Source organism: Sander vitreus, chromosome 5 (assembly GCF_031162955.1).
Source record: "Sander vitreus isolate 19-12246 chromosome 5, sanVit1, whole genome shotgun sequence".
In the NCBI taxonomy this organism is placed as follows: Eukaryota; Metazoa; Chordata; class Actinopteri; order Perciformes; family Percidae; genus Sander; species Sander vitreus.
Window position 1 is genome coordinate 27,779,698 of NC_135859.1, and position 23,694 is coordinate 27,803,391.

Below are 23,694 nucleotides of genomic sequence, written 5' to 3' on the forward strand. Positions count from 1 at the left end.
GAGGGGGGAGGGAAAAAAAGCGCCTTTAAAAATTCTTTTTTGATTTGACAGTTAAAATACAATACGAAAATAAGTAAAAGCTCTCCATAAATCCTTCTATACACAAAGTAGAAGTCCCCCGTCCCCCTATGAAGCCCTTTGTGCTAGCTGGGAGTTGGAGTTCATGTGTCACATGTATTATTCACATTGGCTGCCAGTGCAGAGAAATCAGTACGATACACATGTTGAGTACCATGATTCACCCTCCCCTCAGGAATCAAATTCATCCGTCGCATGTATTCTAATCGTACCTGTATGTACATGATAATTGTGTCTCAAAGTATCAAATTATTCAAATTTGTCATAAAAATGTCCTGATGAATAAATACTAAAAGTGTTGAAAGATGCAGCGCAGACTAACGGCTGCGGAAGGATCGGCTGTTTTGATTTATCCCCTTGTGAGAATGTTTTTGCACTGCTTGAGACCAAAAAAAACCCAAAAAATGAATCACCTAAAAATGCATGGTTGTGGAGCGTTTTCGCTCATCCAACTGCCCTCATTTTTCTCTCCCTCCTTCTCTCGTCTCCCACTTTTAGTCACAACAAAAGTGTCATCATTGCTCATTGCACAAGAAACAAGAAACACCGTGACTACGTTATCGTTATTCTTACCAAAAAACATGGAACTACAGGAAGTTTTCCAGCATATTTTTTTGTCATCTTGTGACACCATGAGAGGCAAGGAGGGGGAGGAAGTTTAGGTGGGTTTAGAGGGGGAGGGGGGGCACTAAAACCTGCCATCAACTCTGTCTGACCGGCCCAGAAAACACACTGGAGCGGATTCTGGAGCCGGTTTTTTTTGTGTTTGTGTGAGGACGTCAGCAGCGGTGCAACACCTGCACTGTCAGGTAAAAGGAGAGGAGGGGTGTACTGAGGCAGACGGACGCCCGGGGACTACGAGAGACAGTGGCAGCAGCCCCTCATCTGTAGTCGTCCTTAGGAAGGTCCAGGGTGCCCAGGTTGCCGAAGCCCAGTCGCATGCTCTCCATGTCGAAGCTGTCGGTCTCCCGCTCCTGGCGCTCCAGCAGGTGCTTGATACGGTCGGTTCGCTCCTTCTGAATGGAAACCAGCTCCTCTTCAATCTGCAGGAAAACAGAGAGGATATTCAGGGTTAGTACAGTCTATAGTAGTAGTTTAGTTGGAATTACCATGATGGTTTTGGTTTTAATTTATACAAAGTTTTCAGTTGTAAGGTTTATATTAATGCGGGTTGAGATGAGTTGTACTCGGATAAAAAAGTGAAGCAGATTTGGGGCATCCTTTGTCCAATATTCATTCTCTTTTTACCCTGCACAAACAGTTATGTATGTAATGTAAACTCATTTATAACCTTGTCATAAAAGATGTAGGCACAACGTCTGTAAAATATACAATCCAAATGCAAAAGTATGGAATAAATACTAAATTGCTTTATAAAAAGGTTATAATGTTAAAATTCTTCCAAGACAAATGTGGGTGACAAACGGGACGAGAGAAGAAACGGGTGAAAGATCAAATAAACTACAATATAAAACCAAGAAATGTCAACTTTATGAATGCACAACCCAGTCGATAGATGATTGGAGAAATGTTACAACTTAATCCAAGATCAAGAATATAACAGAATCATTTTTACCATGTTACAATTTTAAGAAATAGAGCTGGTCAAAGCCCTGCACTCTCACACAGGTGTTTGCAGGTGTTCTGGCTGATCAGTTGGCATTTGTTATTTGGGATGTCTGATAAAGATCGCTTGGCAGACAGACAAAAAAAAGAATAAATGTGGGAGCTAATTTTTGTTTCTCCGACCAAATACTTCTACTAATAAAAATGTTGAAAGTTTAAGTTGTCGTGCCCCAACAGGTACAGCAATAAAGTGAGGGAGATGCCAATCAAGCTTAGTCTGTACACGCCTACACAGTGCTGATGTAGAGGTCTAATCGAGCAGAATTTTAAAAAGAGGCAGACACAAGTAAGAGAAAAGCCATACAGTGTGATGTAATTCAATGCACCACAGTACAAACTGCAGCCTAAAACGTACAATAGTTAAAGCAACACTTTTGACACAGTCACACTGTAACCTTCACAAATGCTGTATTTATTGCAGGTGTGTTGGCTTTCTTAATACTGCAGAGTTGTTCACAATGTTTCTTTGTCCACCCCCTGTAGCTATTTTTAATTCTTTTGATGTGGCATCCTATGTTATGTGTCACTGGATGCAGACTCCCATGTACATTGTTTTATACTGGGAAGGTGTTAGTGTGTTAAGTTGTATTACTCAGGTTCAGTCATGTTGTGTCTGCTTGATCTTTCAGTGGAACGCCGACATTAACTCAGCACTCCTACACATCCACAGGTGCAAACAAAGCACTGCATGGCGCAATACGGCAATCTGGCCAACTACTGAGCATGCACAGAAAACTCCAGACTCTGACCATGAACTGAACCGCAGGACAATAGTGCTTTGAAAAACCATGACATCATCCCAGTCCCAGAGTGCAGATCTGAACGCAGACAGGAGGTGGCGACAGACCACCACAGTGGTCCACTGGACCCAGCAGAACTGGATCAGGGCGGCATTTCAAATGGGTCTCTTCCTTTGTTGTCGGAGTGCTGTCTACTAGACTGTGGCGATGACGTCGCTCACTTTGGAAGGTGGTGTTCTCGGCCGTTCTAATCTCATCACATGTCGTTGGTATCCATGGTTGGTATACGTATCATGCAACCAAATTGGGGGACAGATTGATAAAACTGTCTCAAATTTATGTGAAGAAATGTAAAATTCTAACAAGTATGAAAGCTAGTTGCCAGCTTGTAACACAGCTTCAAATGCCATAATTTACATTACTTCATAACTGGTTGCTACAAAATAAAAGCATGGAAATGTCACAAGTGATGGTATATTTAAAAGTGCATGTGCATAAGAAATTTAGACTGGACACATACAACAAGCTATTAAGAACAAATACGTTTAACTGTATTAATTGTGTCTTATTACAAACAGAGGATGACAAAAAATGTCATAATAAGAGCACCATACTGTCGTGTAGAGATTAACCACCATTAGGAGTGTGTGGGAGAGAAATGGTTGTCGGCTCCCTGTAGGAAGGCATGCCACTGTCATCACCACCTGTGGTGAGGGGAAATCTGAGAGAGTGTCTGTGTGAACTCATGAATGTCTGTCTGGGTCGTCTTTCATGCCCGCACTGCCTGCTGAGGTGGATGCAAATGTGTATTTTGGACCTGTCCACGGAAGCATGGAGGCGGAGGTTGGACTGTTTATATTTCAACCTATTACCGCCCGTTTGGGTTTTGTCCACACACTTGCATGTTCCAGATCTTTAAAAGGTTTCTTTACTTCCTGTATGTGGTGTACTGTAAATCCTGTTGGAGCAGGATGTTCCAGGACAGAATACGAATAAGGATTATTCGCTAACACTTTACTTGAAGGTATCTACATAAGCGTGACATGACACGGTCATGAACACATGACACTGTCATGACACATGAACGGCATAAATATTTCTTTTTTTTTCTTTTTTTTTAAATGACCACACTCAAAGTGTGGCAAAAATCCTGCTGTCATAGAGAGGGAGGAGACATGATGAATCGCACAATTAGGGATGACGGCACACGCTTTCTGACCGTCTCTGCTCAAAGGCATTCATGGTGCTGCATTTGGTTGTACACACAAATACTTGAGAGCTTACTTTCTCTCTGCACGCCTGGCCAATCGCTGGGTGAAGTTGGTGTGCTTGGCAGATTTTTGGTTTCAGAAAGTAACATTCTGTCGTTGGTGTTGGACAATTTGACAAGCACTTTGTTTGAAGACTTTATTTGCGTGCAGACCAGTAAGAAAATGCACCAACTTTTGAATTACCGTGGCCCTGTAATTGACTCAACAATATCATGCATTTTTAAAATGTAATATTTAATATTATTTAAATCTACATCTTAAAAACACCCTATTAGTCATTGGTCTTAAATTGTGTCTAACCTAATATCTGTATTTCTTTTCTTTTGAAGTCTTCGGTCGCTTCCTGTCTCTCTCTTGTAGCAGTTGTCGTCTTCTAAATTGTCTTGAATTTATGATTTTTATTTTCACTCATTTTCTTTCTTCCTTTCTTTTGTTCAGTTTTTTTCTCTGTGTTGAAAAAACACTTTGGATGAACTGTGTTGAGTTTAAAATTAAAAGTAACAAAAATTCAGCTAGGTGGGTGGAAGGATTGGATGCGTCTTGAAACTCAACTGGTGGGGGTCTGAAGAACATAAATAGTTTTTACACCTGAGAGGGAATAATATATATTCATTCTCTCCAATTTTATTAAATGATGTAGCCATGTCAATAAAGGCGTTTTAGTTTTTTGTATTTTTAAGGAGTGTGCCATGAAATATTTAGTGGACCGTGAGAATGTCCTACAGAGCAGTAAAACAAATACAAAAAATGGTATGGCTCCTTTAAAATGACGAGTGTTTCATTCACCACACCTTTTGTTCCAGGTGAGCCCGGCGCAGTGACACCTTCTGCTCCAGCTTCTGCTGCTCGCGCTCGTGCTGCGCCTCGGTCTGCATCTTGATCTTGCTCTGGTAGGCATTGAGCAGCTCCATCTCCTGCTGCAGCTGCTGCCTCAGGGCCTGGCACTCGGCTTCCTGGGCCTCGTCCAGACGCAGCTGACACAGCCAACCATGGACCGCAACAGGGGAGAGGGAGGGAGGGAGAGGGAGAGAGAGAGAGAGAGAGAGAGAGAGAGAGAGAGAGAGAAGTGGGTAGATTGAGGGGGAGGGTGGGGGTACATTCATAAGACACACAGAATGGGAGAGAGAGGAGAAAGAGGGAATAGAGACAGAAATAAGGGGAGGGGAGGCGGAGACGAAGGGATGGAAGAAGAATGTAAGGGCAACAGGGACAGACACAACATGAAAAGACAGTGGAAAGGGAGGGGAGGAGGAAGGGTTAGGAAATGTCAAAAAGACATGAAGAGAGATTACAAATGAAGGTGAGATAGAAAGGGGAAGGAAGAAGAGAAAGAGATAAGACAGATATGAGATGAGGACAAACCAGGAGGAGAAAAATGTAAAATCATGAGCAACAGGTGGAGAGAAAGGCCTCCTAATCTCCTTCAAAAGGCCTACTGTACATGTCTCATCTTGAAATATGCCCAAATCAGTGTCCAGAAATAAACGATGACGTGAACGCCTCTCCACTCACCGCCTGCGAGGCCATCATCTCGTTGATGCTCTGCTCATATTGCTCCGCCAGGATGGCCAGCTTGCGTGTCTGCTCATCCTTCAGGGCCTTGAGCACCGTCTTGTGCTCGGCCTTGGGCGTAACTTCCATCTGGTGGTGGCGCAGGGCCTTGTACTGCTTGGTCTGCACCTTACATGTGTCCTGGAACTGCTTCTTGATCTGCAGCTCCAAAGCCTGGTGGAGGGGACAGAGACAGACAGACAGACAAACCATGAGAAGAGGATGTAGACAGTAACATTTAAAGAGCATTACATTTCTTTTAAAGTTTTGTTGCTGTGGCCGCCCAGATAGCTCAGTTGGTAGAACAGGCGCCCATATGTAGAGGTTTACTCCTCGATGCAGCGGGCCCAGGATCGACTCCGACCTGCGGCCCTTTGCTGCATGTCATTACCCCTCTCTCTTCCCTTTCATGTCTTCAGCTGTCCTGTCAAAATAAAGGCCTAAAATGCCCAAAAAATAATAATAAAAAAAAAAAAAAAAAAGAGTTTTGTTGTTGTTAACTTAACGTCTTTAGTCATGCTTTAAGAATTCTGCTGCTTAAGGTTACAGGTTTAAAAAAAAAAAGCAGAGTTCTGGTTTCTGTTATCCTTAAAAGCAAATCAAACTGAAATGACTGATGATGATGAATGATTTAGAGATGATACATTTGTATGTTCTTTCATTTTCCAAGTTAATTTGTTACATCCACGTTGCATCACTTTTATCAAAATCATACTTAGAAATAAAAGACATTGCTTATGGCTTGCGCCATCTGAGTGGAGGATCAGATTTGTGTTTTCAAAGACACAAGAAAAATTCTAAAAATGAACCTAAGCATTTAAAACAGGTTTTTGTAGTTTAACATCAGTCCTGCATTGCAAGCACCTTATGACAATAACCTCCACATCTACAAAATCCTCGACTGAAAACATGATTGTCTCTGTGTTGACTCACTTTGAGGTTCTTGGGCTGCTGCCGGAGCTCCAGCACATGCTTGCGGTGGAGTTCACGCTCACGCCGGTTGTTGTACTCGATCTGGTTCTCCAGTTCTGTCTGGTGCTGGAGGCGGATCAGGTCCATCCGCAGCTTCTGCAGGGTCTTCAGCTGCCTGTACTCCAGTTCCTGCATGGACTCGTCGTGGCGGATCAGCATGGCGTGCTCCATCTCTTTCTGGGTCTTCTTCTTGTTCAGCTCCTAAGAGGACCGGGAGGAAAGATGGAGGAAGAGAGAGAAAGGAGGGGGAGAGAGGTATGGATGACTTGCAGTAGGTGCTATTGATTTAATATCGTTTGTTCAACTTGTTTTTAACGTGTCATTCACAGTTTTCTTTTTTTTGTTTTAGGGTTAGAACATTGACTGCCATTAACAACAGTTGAAAAATCAATTAATATCAACCCATTAAATCATTCCCATTGATGTAAACACTTCCTTTTTCTATTAACCAAAGCATAAAAAACTATCCTCTAAAATGTGACTCAGATTTTTGTGTATTTTCCCACAGAACGCGTTTGGACCTTCTTAGACTTCCTCCAGATTTACACAACAGCTTTTCAGATTGACATTGTTGACTTGCTTTACTCTGTAATAATCTTCTTATAGTTAATAGGAAGCACATTACAGATCTAAAGAACAATGGGTGTAATTATTATTATATTATGTAACGACACCACTGAGAATAATATGTTGGTGTCACATTGGGCCTGTTGACACCAACATCACGCAACAACAAATAAACAGGGGGTTTACTTCAATGGTTTGGTGAACTTACGTTGTACATTTAACAATTAAATGAACAACCAAGTCCATTTATAATTTATGCATGTAGTCATTTTAAGGATGTATGTCCTCCGCACCTCTCGGATCTGTTCCTGCTCCAAGTCGTGCTTCTTAATCATGACTTTGCGCTTGAAGGCGCGGCAGTTCCTGTCGTAGAAAACTCTCTGCTGGGACAGGAGATGGGCCTCCTCCTCGGCCTGGGAATGCTGCATGTTCTCCTTGTGCTTGGACAGACGCTCCTGCTTCTCCTTTTTGGGTGTGCTATGGTCCTCGTTCATCTCCTGAGAAGGGGTGAGAGTTTCAAAGCAGAGGAATTGAGGAATTATGAGATTGTTTTGACAAGTACAGTCAGACTTGATACTAGGCCGTAGCCAATTATTGGTTAATTTGAGCTGTGATTGGTAGGTTCATCTGACATTTTGGCTGGATATTCTATCTGTTATTTTTGTCAATGCGGATATCAGTTTAATTGGTAAAATAGACAATGGCTGGTAAGTTTGGGACTCGGGTGAGGAATAATTTACTTTGAGATATTAAAACCAGTGGATATGTGAAAAGCAAATATAGTCTACGCAAGCAGAAAATGATCAAACTATGTATTACATGTGGCCGGGTTGGATCAGTGGGTAGAACAGGCACACATATACTTTGAGGTTTATGCCTCGACGCAGAGTCCGAGGTTCGAATCCAACCTGTGACGATTTCCTGCATGTCTTCCCCCTCTCTCTCCCCTTTCTCACCTAGCTGTCCTATCAATCAAAAGGCGGAAAAGCCCAACAATAATCTTTAAAAAAAAACAAAAAAACCTATGTATTACATATGCAGGTTTTGAATGTGAAAATAAACAAAGCCTGTATAAATACTGCCTAAATAACGAATAGTGTTCACGATATCAAGTGTTTGTAGTGAGGGAATACAGCAAACTCCAATTGACCTTGTGTCTTAAACTACAGATGACTTTTATAGCCAGAGGAGGGTTGAACAAAAATAAATCTATCCCTCCTCAGTATGGGTTGTCTTTCTCTTTCATGGGCTTTAAGGTAATCTACAATTCGAGCTAATGCACTTAACACATGAGCCTGATCCCCGTTCTCTGTGGTGTCTAATTCCGTTATAGCCCTCAGTTGGTGGGAAATATCTCTACCCGCCAGCAATGCTTTCTTTTAACTGTGCTGACCTAATTTTGGTCACTTATCTTGTAACTGAAAACACAGTGTTTCACACTCCCAGCCCACAGGAGTATTCTCTGGACTCAGTTTGAAGATTGTGGAGGCACACAAATGCTACACTGTGCGTATGGATTTGTGGGTTTCCTTGTTTGAGTGAATATACATGTGTAGGTACATAGTGAGTAGGCTGTGTGACTCAACGCAACTTCCAAAAGACCACTTATGGAAGTACTGAATGTGCATGTTTGTGTGGAGGAGGTCTGATTCAACAGTAAACAGCATACAGGACCATGTGTCATACACAAGAGGCGTACAAAAGGAGCTCGCCTGAGGAGGAAAAAAGGAAACCAACAAACGCGGCACACCTCCTTAATCTTCTCCTTGCAGAGTTTGTACTGCTTCTTTTGATTGTCCAGAAAGGTGGTCAGCTCCTTCTTCTGCTGGGCCACGATCTGCTGCTGGAACTTCTTCTCATCCGCCAACGCCGTCTTCGTCTGGGGGAACACATGAAACAGGAGGAAAACACAGATGAGGGACTGTTAGCTTAGCATGGTGCTGAATATAGACTATTAATCAAAATAATTGTTAGTTGCAGCCCTAAATGGCATGTATATTGTATTATAGTATGACCAGTTAAATACACTGGACTGGTCCGTTGGTTGGTTGAACCCTCTAGTTATTGGCTGTTGTGGTTAATGTCAGTATATAGACATTTAAAGAAAATTGCAATTTGAGCAAATTTAGGTCAGTAGGAAATTCATAATGTCAGTAGTTTGATGAAGTCGGTTTATTGTCCAGCCATAATACAGGAGTTTCACTAATGCCAGGCTTACAAAAACATCAGTGCTATAGATAGATAGAAGTATCCAAAAAAATTTAGCATTTTTTGCTAAACCCATTTTCAGACAAGAGGACATCCTGTTGATGTTTACCACTTTAAGCCAATATCTACTGACTTAGTCGTTTAGCTGAGTTACATGTCCCTCCCATGTGGCATGTGACATTGTGTGTTTATGTTGCTGTTTAAGTAAGGGTGCATGCTGGTCTAGTTGAACAGATATACTATCTCCCTGTCTGGTCCCGCACGCTGCGTGCTAATCACAGAGATATGCAGCTTGTTTTTCAGAGCGTGACATTCTGTGACCCACTTCTGCCCTTGTGTTTCATCCTATGTATCATTAAGTGGCAGCAGTGCATAAAGTCTTAGCGAAACTTTCCGTAGCATTCAATGCAAGACTAAGTTTGCAGCTTTGTGGTTCAAACCGATAACATTTTTGAACAGAACAAAGAACTTTTCAACAAACTTTCTTCCAGCAGCTATAGAAGCATTATAACTTCAACGTCATGTCCTCTCCATCTTTCCAAAGCAGACCTCATCCCCTAGCTAACTGTTGCATGGTACATGTAGGTCGGTGTGATCTTCTGTGAAGTAACTTAGAGGTCACTGTACAGTACTCATGTTCTAGAACCCATATACCCTTCACAAATCCCACCTCCTTCTCAGAATGCACGGTGTGGCGCTTTGCCAGCTTCTCCAGCTCGATGTAGGCGTTGTTGGCCTGCGTCTCCACCTCCTTCTGCAGCTTGAGCCGGTGCTCGTCCATCTCGGCCTTCAGCTTGTTTTCCAGGGCGATCAGCTGCTTCTGGTGCTGCCGCCGCATGCGCTTGTAGCCCGACATCTGCTCCCGCAGCTCGCTCTCCTGCTCATGTTCGTGGATTTGCTTGGTCACCTGTTGAGAAAGAGAAGTAAGGAGATATGAGCGCTGCAATAAATCATTTTTGATCACACCGAAAACCAAATAGTTTAACAAATACTCAACAGATTAAAGGATATTAAAATATAGGGTGTGTACAAACACCAATGCTTGACATGTCACCTGTCCTTTGTTAATATGCAGTATCCATTTATCTGGGTTAGCTATTTTAAGAAGAATTGAAAACAGAATTCATTCAATACTTTAAACCAGGGGTTTTCAAACTCATTTTCATTTAGGGCCACACTGGAAAAGAGAATCACATCAAGGAGCAGACATGTAGAGGTAAATTGACATGCATACATCAAAAAAAGTAAAATATCTTTGATTCTATTACTGAATGTCGCTTTTTTGGTCATTTTTGTTGCTTTTTCCGACTTTTTTGTGGCTTTCTCAGACGTTTTAAACACTCTTTTTTATTGTCGGTTTTTGCATCGTTTTGTTGCTTTTTTTGTCGCTCTTTTCGACTTTTGTCGCACTTCGTTCGACACAAACCCCTAGAAAGTCAGCAAAGAGTTCCTTAGCCATCATAGAGATTAGCAAATCATGCAAAACAATGATTGATGATTTCATCGCCTGAATATTAAAATACTCTGGTTCTGTGGGAGTTTCTCAGTCTCAAAGTCGGTAAATCTGCCAGAAAGTCGCGTCATTTGGAGTTTTTCCCTCTTTTTGGTTTGGTGCACAACTAGCCAGGGACTGAATGTATTGTGAACCTAAAATTGATACGTGGGCCAGATCAAAATTTGCGAGGGGCCGCATTTGGCCCACGGGCCTTGAGTTTGACACATGTGCTTTAAACCATCACAGTTCAACTGCTAATCAAACACTTGTCAGTTTTACAGAGGCAAGGAAGAAGTTTCATCCAATGATGGGTATTTACGACCCTAAATAAAGAAATACTGTGAAATCCCTTTGAAGTTACCACAAGAGTCTAACAAAAGCTCTTTCATCTGACCATCGCCCATACACAGTCACTGCATAGATCGGGCAACCACAAAGAATTCAAAAATTCAAATCCAATCCAGAATGTGTTTAAGTCAGAAAGAGCAAGACAAAAGTTAACATCTACATAAATTACATTTTATCTAAGACCAGGACCATACTGGTATGGCTTAACAGCAATTTCACCCATCGTTTTTTTTGCAAAACCTGACAATGCCGGACACACCAACCTGAGGACAGAAAGGGTTCTCCACATCTAGGTAGTACTCGCTCCGCATCTTCTCATAACTTCCACCTGAACTCCTCAGGCCAAACATGATGGCAACTTTAGCCAAGTGCACCAGCATCCAGGAACCTTGTGCAGCATCCTATGCCCGACAGAACCCTGCCTGAGCTCCGATGCCACCCTGAGACCCACCCTTACTGGACGACGACCCCCCCCCCCTTCTCCTTGGTTCGTGCCCTGGGCACACAGTGGCCAAGGCAGGCGTGTGAACTGTGAATGAGGCAGGCCGACGACGCGGGCCAGCAAGAGCACAGAGCAGCTCTTTAGTTGGGCTAACGCTAAGCGGCGGACAGCAGGTGGGTCACATGAATACCTCATTGAGAAAGAGTGAGAGAAGTTGGAGAGGGGGAGGTAGGGTTAGAGACGAGCAGGCCTAGAGTTGAGGGAGAGGGGTTGCGGGAGGGGGGTGATTGCTAAGGAAAAACAGCAGATGGAAAGTGACTGGGAGAGAGTTGGAAGAAGAAATAATGAGAGGTAAAATAAGAGAGCATCTAGAGGAGAAAATGGGGTGGGAGGGTTGGCGTGGAAATAGGTGGAGGTTGAACTCCGCCCCCTCCCTACTAAATCTGTGTTGAATCAATACCCCACTTTAACAGCAGCTCCCAATCCTAGTCACTTGCTTCGCTGCCGCCCTGCGTGCTGCCACAAAGGGCCAAGTCACGTCATGTGACAGCCTCTTTCACTCAGGTTCAGGGAGGGAAAAGAGCTCATATTCAGGGAGAGGAGGAGGGTGCATGCAGGCTAAAGGTGAATGTTCCAGTTAGATCAGTGGGAATTACGCAGCTGAATTTAGTTATTTTGCAGTTGAAGGTGGTGTTAATGTTGTAATGAAAGGACATGATTTGTTGTGTTGAAGAAATGCTTTTTAAATGATACATGTGAGCAACTCTTTTATGTATACAACTAATATGTTATTGGAGAGTAGATTAAGAAGACTAACAGCACTGTCATTTTCTTCCTTATTAAATTCAGAAAAGTAGAATGTTTAAAGCCTGAAATGGCTCTTTGTCAGGTACGAGATAAAACAAGAAGAGTCTTTGAATGTTGCTACAGATGTATAGACACATATGGTGAAGTCATTTGGCTAAAGAGGGAAAGCAAAAAGCCTCGACAGACCCTTCTTTTGTGTCCTGTTTTCCTGTCAACGCACAAATGTGGGGTGCTCTGTATTCTCTCATAGTCTCATATATAGTCTCTCTTCTATATATTCTCTTATAGTCAGTTTGGGCCTCAAAAGGGATGCAAATACAAAAGGGGTGCATCTGGTGTAAACACAACCTCTGACATTTATGTACATTTATTCTATTTCTTTTCTGCTTTAACTGTCGCCTGATGTGGATGTTGTACGTTTTGACGCGTCTTAAACTTGACTGTAATCTGCTGCTTTGTTGTTGACGTGCTGAGGTTTACAGCTGTCAGGTTACAATCTGCAACCGAGAGCTGAAGACGAGACAAGCAGCACATGAAATATCTTACAACGATGTTACTTCATCTGACCTATAATAACCCCTGCCCTCCCTCTCACTCACATAACGCTAGTTATTTTTCACATTCATTCACCTTCTCGCTTTACATCCATCTCTTTCTGCCGTTTCTCTCCCTCCTCATCCTTTTTTCCCCCGTCTTTCATCTCCCTCGATGATGTTTTCATCCATCTCTCCTTCTCTTTATTTTCCTCTTTTCTTGCCCTCTCCACACCCTCTTTTATCTTCTTCTTCTTCTTCTTCTCTCCATGTTTTCCCACCTCTACATAAGATTGGACTCTACGCTTCAGGTCACCTCTGTCTCTCTCGCCATTGTACTTCTTTAACAGTCCAGATTTCAATCTGCCAGTCTCACCTCTGTTTATCTGTCCTTCTCATCCCCCTGCTATCTGACGTCTGTGTCCTCCTCGTCCTCCATGCTCTTTCATTTCATTCACTCTTTAATCTCTTGATATCTCCCTCCATCACTATGAATTCCTTCTGTGTCTTTTGGAAGTATGAGCAAATTGCTTTAACATAAATATCTCACCTAGAAATTTGCATGCTTGTGTTTGAGGATGCAACTTACTGGCTATATGTTTGTTTAATTTTTCATGTTCTCGTTCTTTTCCTATTCTCCGTCTTCCTTTCTCTCCTTTTTCTGGCGATTCTTCACCCTGCCCCATCTGGACCTCCCATTCTTCTCTCTCCTTCTTTCTTTGTCTACCTGCTTATTCAAGTCTCAGAGAGCCGAGGCCAATCTGAGGACATCTGTGCTCGGCAGAAAAAGATGATGTCATCTCTCTTTCAGCGCCGGTGGGCAGGACCGGCGCTATCACACAACACAGATACTGTGGTTTACACGATGCCACCTCTATGCAAGACAGGCAGCCTTAGTTACACAGAGCTGCCGACACATTGTGTAACACCTCAGCTGCTTATATATATATACACACACACACACACACACACAGGTATTTTTTTTACTTTAAACAACAGCAACTTAAAAATTGTTTTAAAACAAGAATCTATGAGTAAGGAATTTAGAGCTTTTGCTTTTTGGGGACCTACAGTACTTCACTGTGGCACGTTTGTATTTCCAACCTTCAAAGTTTAAAAGATGCACACTGGAATTGCAGCCGGACTAAATCTTACAACTCTTATGGATGATGACGACTATAAGATTAACAAAAAAAACTAAGAAATGGGAAATTGGTAAATACATAAAAACCCAGGCAGCACTGGACTATCAATGGTTGACGCTCTTATCAAGGACAGTATCAGGACAAAGACGCGCACACACACACACACACGCATCTTCTTTGCTCATGTTCTCTCATCATGTCTGGTTTAAGACCTGACAGCAGAAGGGACACACAATTAAAACCACTGGGTCATGGATGGGTAAACACACACACACACACACACACACACACACACACACACACACACACACACACACACCAACCACAACTACTTAATAGTTACTAGAGCTGGTTTCCATGACAACAGACAGGGAGGGTGGGAGGGGGAGAGAGAGAGAGCGAGCGAGCGAGAGAGAGAAAGAGAGAGAGAGAGAGAGAGAGAGAGAGAGAGAAAGGGAGAGAGAGAGAGAGAGAGAGAGAGAGAGAGAGAGAGAGAGAGAGAGAGCGAGAGAGAGAGAGAGAGAGAGAGCGAGCGAGAAGTCCACCCCCTTCAACTCAGAATATAAAGTCAGATCAGAGAATGATATATTATCAAGTGTAGGAGAGGAAGAAATAAAGGAGAGGGCGGAGGGAGGGGACTGGTAAAAGCGTAGTACAAGAGGAGAAAACAAAAGGAGTGAGGTGAATGAGAGGAAAGACAGCAGAGAAATAGAGATCTGTTGCAGAGACAGGGCCAAAACTGGAGAGCAGAGACAAATAACCAGGAAAGGAGGTAAAAACTAAAAGATGGATGGACAGGAAGAAAAACAACTGAATAAATATCAATAGGTGGGTCCACAAAGGAGAGACAGGTCTGATTTTACAGGTGTCTTAAAACATCAGTTTGTTCCAACATGGATCCACATCACATTTACTCAGCGTGGAGACATTACATCACACCCAGGCTAAACTCAACATTCAACCGCCACATTCACAGACAGAAACAAAAGAATGCTTTGGCATTTAAAGCAACCCAACTTTCAAGGTGACTGTTGCACAAATGAATGATCCTGAAACCCTTAAGGCACATAAAAAGCATGTTTCAGGAACTCAAAAGAGAAGAAAAGAGGAAAGAGCTTTGTTAAACTTACCAATGAGGCTGATTTTATGGTGGCAAAGCGGCCCTGGTTCTTATAGTTTTGGGCCTGGCTGCTCTTGTCGGAGGAGGATGGCCTCAGCCCTTGCCGGTGGTCCCTGTGGGTCCCATCATCCCAGTTGTACTGATGGTCCTGTGTGAAACACACAAATACACTGAGAAATGAAAACTGAGCACAATTCATCCATCAAGTCACAGGGTTGTCTTCTTTTAAAATATAAGAGCAAATGGCACTAAAGTGAACAGTGTCTAAAAATGAAGGTGCTACAGGATACTTCACAGATTTCAACTCACTTAAAACCATGCCAGTGTTATTACTCTTCACCGTCATTATGTGCCTTTTTAAAGAACAAAATTCCCCATTAATTTTTATTGTACATCTAAACTTCAAGCATATGCTAAAACTGTGTCAACTGTAACCTTGCAAAACATGATGAGATGTCAACACTCAATCCCCCATTCTATTCTCAGGAACCAGTGGACCAAAGAGTTGGTTAATGTGAGGATGGAACTTCATCAGCATCTGAATATGTGTCATTTGTTCTACACTCAGCCCCTGAACTTGAAACAACACATTGGCTGTCTGTTCATAAAGTGACATCCTTATTCATGCACTGTCAAAATACAAAGTGCAGATGAAGAAAGAGAATGAAAGAGCAGTGACAGCCCTCTCTTCACACGTTTAAGTTATATGAGAATGTCAGGCATTGTGTTGACCTATGTATACTGTGTACTGTGTGTGTGTGTGTGTGTGTGTGTGTGTGTGTGTGTGTGTGTGTGTGTGTGTCTGTGTGTGTGTGTGTGTGTGTGTAATGGTGGGGAGTATGTGTTGCTTGTCGACATGTGTACACAGCCTTTGTTCTTGGGGTGTGAACGGTGTTTGTGATGAACTTGAAGTGATCTACCAAACTGCTTGCAGGAAGTGATTGTGCTAGTAACATTGCATGTGTTGATTATGCCTGCTGTGTTTTTATGTACTCACCATTGACTAGGATTCTTAGAAACAAGTACATGGCAAATTTAGAAAAAGTGTTTACTACTGCAAGAAGCACTACTTGACCAAATACATTATTGGGAAGGTAAAATGTTGTCCTCGTCTGTAATCAGGCTTTAGGTCCATCAAGGAGAATTTACTTTTGCTGTAGTGTATTTGTTTGTTTCTATATCAGAAGGACATCTCAAAAACCTTACTGAAAATCAATAGAATTTGGTGGACAAATACTGTAGGCCTTGTGTGAATGAACAACTGATTAGACTTTTGTGGTGATCCGGATTTAAGTTTTTTTTTTTTTTTAAGCCATTAGATACTTTTCTTCTTTTTTTTAGCACCTGTACACATATTGTGGAGTGAACACCATATCAGAAGCAAAGGGCATAGCAGTTTTAACTGTGAGCTAAACTTGTGTCCAATCCAAAAATAAACTATCTTGGTGTCCTGGCAAGTCCCCTTTAGGTTTTGACCATTTAGTGGGTTCATACAATTACATAAAAGTGCATCATTTACCATCACCATGAAAACTGCTGGCATTTAACCAACAGTAATTGGCTCTAAGAAGCACACAATAACTATCAAACCGAGGCCATTGCAACTAGTATAAAACATGTCCATAAACAACTAGACCTTGTAATAAATGGATATATTTTAAAAACAAGGTAGTGTTTGCATAGGACTTACGACTCCCATATTTTTTTCTGTTGCATTACCCCATCAGGACCTTACCTCTCTTAGTCCACATCATCCAGATTTTGTTTTTTAATTAGCAAAACAATGCTAGCTTTTCTGCTGGTTTCCTATAATATTTTTTGCAGTTTTTGTCTGTGCTGACCGCAGAGCAGTTTGCACAGCCTCTCCAGCAAGAACTAAATGCTCAATTTCAAATGCAGTTCAAAGCCAATAGGTGTGGCATGAGAGGTGACTCTGTCCTATTACAAGTTTAAAATACATTCAGAAGAACATTATGTGGCGTCGATGAAGGGGTACTTTCATCAGACAAAATATTTTTGGTAGCACTGGCAACTGCTCACACTGCTTCCTAGTTTCCAGCTCTGGTTTGGTATGGTGTGACTTTTAATCTGTCATCCAGGCCTAAATACTCACCACCACCTCCCTCCCACCATCCAACCCTTCACCCCTGACCTTTACCTTCTTGGTGTGTGGGGAGGATTCCAGGGTGCTGCTGTAGTCCTGGGGATGCATCATGGTCATGTCGGAGCAGCTGTCGTCCAGCACCTCCTGCATGCTGTTCACGCTGCTGCTCTGGCTGCCCGTGCTGACCGATGTGCTGGGGATGGAGTGGTTGCTTCCCAGGCTGTTCATCTTGCAACTGGCTGCCTCGCTGTCCTGCAACATCCACACACGCATATTCATAAACACATGCTTTCACAAATGAACACTCAAGAGTTTTGAAATTATACACAGATGCAAATATTAACACATTGACTACCATGTCCTTCACCCCCAATACACTACTGTACACAGGCCTCTTCAAATCATATAATTAAATGCAGTCACCTCAATACAAGGAAAATAACTAATGACCTCTAGATTGCATTAGAGTCAAAGTCATGCTAAATTGCCTATTAACCTAAAATTGCTCACACATGTATGTGTGTGTTTCAATCATTCACCTGTGTCAATTTGTATGTTAATGCACATCTGTGTGCCTGAGCTGTCTAAAGATTAGAAGGCCACTTGAGTGTGTGTACATTCTAGATAAAGGAAATCAAGCTGCGCAGCTTTTAGGTGCAGCAGACAATTCAGTTAAGTCCGCAGTAACAGACTAAATTAGGGTGTTATAATCAGTCTTTCCACTTGCAGTGCATCTTCCCCTGAAACCAGAAACCAAGGTTTAGGACTGCAGGTTTTCTCACTAAAGCCTTCAGCAGCGTCTTGTTGCAGTGGGGTCTGGTGGCTGCTGACCATGTGGTGTAGGATGACACTACTGTGGCTGCTGGCTGCCCAGGCCTGCTCCTGCTGCCTCAGGCCAAGTCAACTAAGGGACATGTCATCTTGATGTTTGGCTACTGTGGCTGCAGGTAGAAGTACAGTATCTGGCACCTCCCTCTTGGGGTTACATCACTTCAGATAAACTATCCTGTTCTCACCTGTTGTGCTGTGAATCTGAGCTCCAAGAATCCTGCATGTTGATCTAATAAAGTGGAAAAACTCCCTCACTGCAGTGCAACACAAGTGCTAAATTACTATAAGAAATGGATACACTGCAGTAGAGCTGAAACAGATCTAAACACCAAACATTTTAAATAATCGATTTATTCTTTTGGTAATTTATCAAGCAAAAGTGTCGTTTGTGTAGTTCTAGATCTCAAAACGTAAAGATTTGTTGATTTTATGTGTTTAACATCATTACAAACTGAATATGTTAGTGGTTGGGACTGTTGAGCGGGGAAAGAAATTTGAAGACGTCATCTTGCGCTCTACGAAATTCTGATTTCATTTGTCAATATGTTTGGATATTTTATAGACCAAACAACTAGTCGATGAATGTAAAAAGAGAACTGTCAAATTAATCGATAATAAAACTAAATCATTAGTTGCAGCTTTACACTGCTAAATGTAGCCTTTCATGTCTATTTGATCTACTATTGCCTCTGTTGGCTTTATTATTGTTTCTGCCCTGTGTATATAGGCCTACACTGTTTGTTTTATGCAAATGTTTCTTTCTGTGATAGTAAAGCTGAATTGAATATGGTTTTACACAAACTCCATGAACAAATAAAAACAGTGACAGAAAACAGAATTTAAATGGAGCTCAACTGATTTCATGTTTTTGACACTAGTTCTTCACTCGTCTCCTTTCGATTTTGACTCCTGACAAACTCTGAAATGCCCATTGTTTCTTTCCACTGATCTTTTACATTAACCCTTCCCCCCCCTCCTCCCACCTCCTCCTCCTCCTGGCTCTCTCCCATTGGTCCGTTGTGTTTCTCCTGGTAGAGGATCTTCTTCATCTTGCGGTACTGCAGGTTGTCCAGCTCACGCACTGCATCCTTGGTCCTCTGGATGAGGTCGATGAGAATGCGCGGCGAACGTTCCCGACGCACAAAATCATGCTGGACAGGGAAGAAGAGGGAGAAAGTTAGTAAGTTAGTTGGTTGGGTCAGAAGTTATTTAAAGATGGATAGAAGGATGAAAACAATCAGTTTAGAAATTTAGAAAATAGTCCTTTTTCATGCAATATTCTAATTTAATTAGTCATGTTTCAAATTCAGCTCTTTATACCTTACAATTTATGGATGCTAATCGTTTTTTCTCTCTCCAATTTAGCGGAATAGCAATTTGGAAATATACTCTTTTATTTGTCTGTGTGTTATAGTACAATTGTATTTCTGTTTCCAAAGTTTTCACCTGAAGACATTTGTAACATACTGGCAGGTCTTTGTACATTTCAAAAATCAACTAAACCTATTAATTAAAATATTCCCCGACAACAATAAATATTTCTTTGGGAAATAACATCAAAAACACTGGAAAGATGTAGGAACTTTAAATGCTATAAGAGGAGTTACTTCTCAGTAAATATGAAAACTATGGTTTGAGAGCATATAATAGCTGCAGGACCTTAAGTTTTTACAAGGTCTGTTCTTAAAGATCTTATAAATTGTGTTTAAAGGAAATCTAATTTTACACTTGACACAATGAGCACCACAACAGTGACTATCACTAGAGGGCGCCTGCAGGTTGCTCTGCCCATCCTGGGAGTCCAAGCACTCTTCTCCTCTAGTGCACTGAACACATGGGATCTGTGTAAGACTGTCCATAAAATCGATTTTCATAAATACTCTTAATTATTTTCACTCCAATAAATAATGTCTTAACTGTATTTGCCTTGGCACCAAATAAATGACAGCTTCAAATAAAGTACTGTTGAGTAATATGCTGATAATTAATTGAGAGATTTCAGTCTTTTAATCTTTTTGGGAACGCCTACAAACCACTCTGGAAAGAAAAATGTATTTAAGGGAAGAGTTGGAATTGAATAAAATAATCTGTGGGACAAAAAGTATACTGGACCCCATTGTATCTACACTGGGTATTAGCAACCTAACATTTCTCACCAAAAGAAAGTCAAATTCCTACAGCATGAACGTTAAATCCATGTAACATTCAAATTACACAAAAAGGTCAGATTTTCTTTATGAAAACATTATTATTTAATGATATTTCCTAACACAGTTTTACGCTAAACTGATTGGTCAAACTCATTTAGATCACATTTCCAAGCTGTCACGAGCTCCACTGTAAGGAACATACATTTCTGTAATTTGATGGAGGTGTAATTTGGTGGATGTCAGGGCATTATGCATTTATGTAATTATTTATTTTGTGTTACATAACCAGCAGGTCAGAGTGGATGTGTGGGGCTGGTGGGTAAGAATGAGGTAGTGAAGATGCATGCGTTTTTAATTAATTGTACCGACATCAAGATGAAAATAAAAATACAACAAAAACATCTTCTCTACCCTACGCTTCCACCCACTCTACCACACACACATTTTCACACGTCCCCTTAGTCACTCTCATTCATAAAATATTGTGTGCTTAAATGGCTGAAATGTATGCAATCTCAGAGGACAGGCCTAATATATATATATATATATATATATATATATATATATATATATATATATATATATATATATATATATATATATATATATATATATTTATATATATATATATATATATATATATATCCAGCTCTCGGTCTCTGCACACCTTCCACTCCATGTGACAGATGCTGGTGTAATGGGTTAGTCAGGACACAGGGGAATGACATCACGCTCTGAAAATAGAGATGGGACTGATTTGTCCCGTTTTCTGACGGAACTACGCCAGAGTGTGGGTGGTTGGCCACCCCCGTCCCATCGACCAGCCAGAAGTTATCTCCGGGATTCTTCCTCATTATAAGGTTAGTGTTAAGAAGAAGCAACAGCGTCTTCAGTGCCTTTCCTAAATGTATACTGTGGCATCACCAGCTTCTTCTACCCAATGTACCCATCCATCCTTAAAGATTTACTCTGTTAGTTATTGTGATGTTAAAAGCAGTTATTATTATTAACTTTTTTCTCTTAGTCCATCTCGTTTACTTCTACTGCAATTATAGTAGTAGTAGTGACAGGGAACAAGCCTGACATGCTTGATGTATTAAAGGAATATATATAACGCTATCTGTACAGTAAATATATATTTACTGTACAGATAGCGTCAATCTTCTCATCTGACACTCAGTGAATCAACAGAAAATGTATCGCCAACAATTTTGATAATGGATTTATCATTTAAATCATGTATTAAGGAAACTGCCATTCACTGATTCCAGCTTTACAAATGTGAGATTTGCTGCTTTATATTGTAATTTGAATTATCTTTGCTATCTTTGTTGGTCGGACAACATTTTTTTATTTTGCACACATCCTCTTGGCTACAATAAGCTGTTTGGGGAAACTTTCTGTGCACACACAGTGAACCCAAACTGTGCACAAACAGAAAGAGTGATTTTGTGTGCGTCTGTGAAGAGAAAGTGGGTATTAATCATAAGCTAACATCACACCCCCCAAGGCTTCACTATAAAGCAGCCCCTTCGACACTGATCCCAAGTCTGTTTGGTGCTTATCCCTCTTTAATGTTTTTTTGGCCAGGATTTGGGTCAGGGGTGTTGGGAGGAGTGAATTCCAGTCTAAACGTCAATCCCATCCAGACGACAGTCCAGAGCCCCTTATTTAACCGCTACCTAACCTCACACACTCACTCAGGTGGGGCAGGTGTAAAAAAATTCTGCTCGAGCTCCCACTGTTGAGCGTGATCACCAAGAACATTAAATTCTTAGTGGGCCAATAGGATTACCTGTTGGTAACACAAACAAAAAAATCAATCCCTGTACACAATGAACATACACGGATTAAGACTTTGTAAATTCATTGTGTTTTAGTGGTGTTATTGGGCAGGATGGCTAAACAAATGTCATTATAAAGGCTGACTTGCAGCTGCATTTCAATTTTTAAATCTGTATTTTATGGGATCATTTTGCCTTTTTCTTTGAAAGGAAGAGATGGAGGGAGGGTGAAATGTAAGAACATCATCTAAATTTGGAGTATTAGAGTTCATTTTCAACCTTGACAAAAAGTTTTTATGACAAGGTTCACTTTTAAGTACTTTTTCCCCCCAAAACTTCAGAAAGGTCCAACTAAGTCGACCTTGTAATAAGATTTTCTTTTGTAAAAAGGATCTAAAAGTTATATAAAAACAAAAGAATGAGGCACCATGGTGGCCTAGGGTTTAAGGCACCAAACATGAACCACAACAGTGACTTGTGTTGCATGTCCTTCCCAATCTCTCTCCCCCCTCAATTCCTGTCATCTCTTTACTGTCTAACTATCAATAAAGGAATAAAATACCAAAAACTGATGTGAAAGCAGCATATACACGCAGCTCTGAGGAGCCCTTAAGGGCCATGGCTATGAGGCACGGCACAGGAAGCAGAGTTACAACAAAGAAAGAAAAAAAGCAATTCTCAGCGGGGTACTTGATTCCTGTGCTTGAAGAAGACACTGTGTATATACTTGAGTATTAGGGAAACGTGGGTGGTTGGGAGTGACTCATCCGTATGGCTCAGGGACTGACTTAGACAGGAAGTGAGGTCACAGCTGGAGGGATTACAGAGGAAGCCCACTCACTCGTAGCAGCTCCCCTGACGAGGGTCTGTCCTGAGGAATTTTCAGTAGGCAGTAGTCGACAAAGCTCCGGAAGGGCTCAGACCTGGGTAAACAGTGAGATGCAGGTCAATGATTCCCATCTCTGTCAATCATATTTAAATCTGAATAATTTAAGCAGGAATAGCAGAGACAATCTAATGATAGGCTGCCTTCAGCTACACCTGAATGTTTAATGTGATGAGTAATCTCTTCCTTCGTGTGCTGTGTTTATCATGTCAACGAATTAAACAGAACAATCCTACGTAATCTCTATGTGCAGCTCCACAGATGAACCATATATGGATTATGTAAATATGTGGAGCAATAAAAAAATATAGGCCACTGGAGCTGTGGAACACCATGCCACTGACTTTGATCTAAAAATACGCTCATGATAACAAAGTATATGTAACACTGTATTTTTGGGTTGTTGCTATGACTATATCACTAAGATAAAGTAGCCTGTGATGCTAGTTAAGATTGTGATAGACAATACGCACATTCAGGGTCATTGTAGGGTCAGTAAGTGCACATATCCTCCTCAAACTCTACATCTAACATCCTCTGTGGTTAGCCAAGGTCCATGAGTGCACTTGTATGTCATGCCAATGTGTGCACAGTGTGGCCTTGTGTACTGAAGTTACACCATGTAGCTGATGTCTCTACTAGTCTCATCTGGCGGGATGTTGCTAACGCCTCGGGGTGCTGGAGCTCCTCCAAAAATACCACAACCCTGTGCTGCCCCACACAATCACTTGCCTCAGCACGACGCTAGAAACCAATGCTAATTTTACAACTGACGTTCTCCGTGCATAGGCAGCAAATTACAACTCAAAAGACTCGTGCCTCATGTTTCTCATGACAGAGCCCATGATATATGCTTTCGTTTAAGGTTAATTGAGAGCTTGGGTGGAAGATTCTGGAAGGCCACTGATGCCTTCAGGCTGCTCTGAGGCAGGTAGAGAACAACATTTAGCCTCTCGCCGTGGCTGTGCAGAAGATTCTGATTCTTGCAACATATGACAAGGAGCAAACACAGACACGACTCTGCATGCTTAGGACC

The 23,694-nt window shown here is 41.6% G+C and overlaps 1 protein-coding gene across 1 annotated transcript in view; it reads right to left on the reverse strand.

The window, feature by feature from the left end:
* Positions 1-32: 32 nt before the first annotated feature.
* The window catches only part of taok3a (TAO kinase 3a), a 73,828-nt gene continuing 50,166 nt past the window's right edge, over positions 33-23,694 (reverse strand). The window contains exons 11-21 of the mRNA XM_078251340.1: positions 22,614-22,695; positions 18,822-18,989; positions 17,062-17,259; positions 14,914-15,051; positions 9,684-9,920; positions 8,556-8,684; positions 7,099-7,302; positions 6,200-6,439; positions 5,228-5,440; positions 4,507-4,689; positions 33-1,121 (exon numbers count right to left, since the gene is read on the reverse strand). Of these exons, the coding sequence (XP_078107466.1) occupies positions 960-1,121; positions 4,507-4,689; positions 5,228-5,440; positions 6,200-6,439; positions 7,099-7,302; positions 8,556-8,684; positions 9,684-9,920; positions 14,914-15,051; positions 17,062-17,259; positions 18,822-18,989; positions 22,614-22,695 (1,954 nt within the window). The 3' untranslated portion in view covers positions 33-959. The remainder of the gene's footprint in view (positions 1,122-4,506; positions 4,690-5,227; positions 5,441-6,199; positions 6,440-7,098; positions 7,303-8,555; positions 8,685-9,683; positions 9,921-14,913; positions 15,052-17,061; positions 17,260-18,821; positions 18,990-22,613; positions 22,696-23,694) is intronic.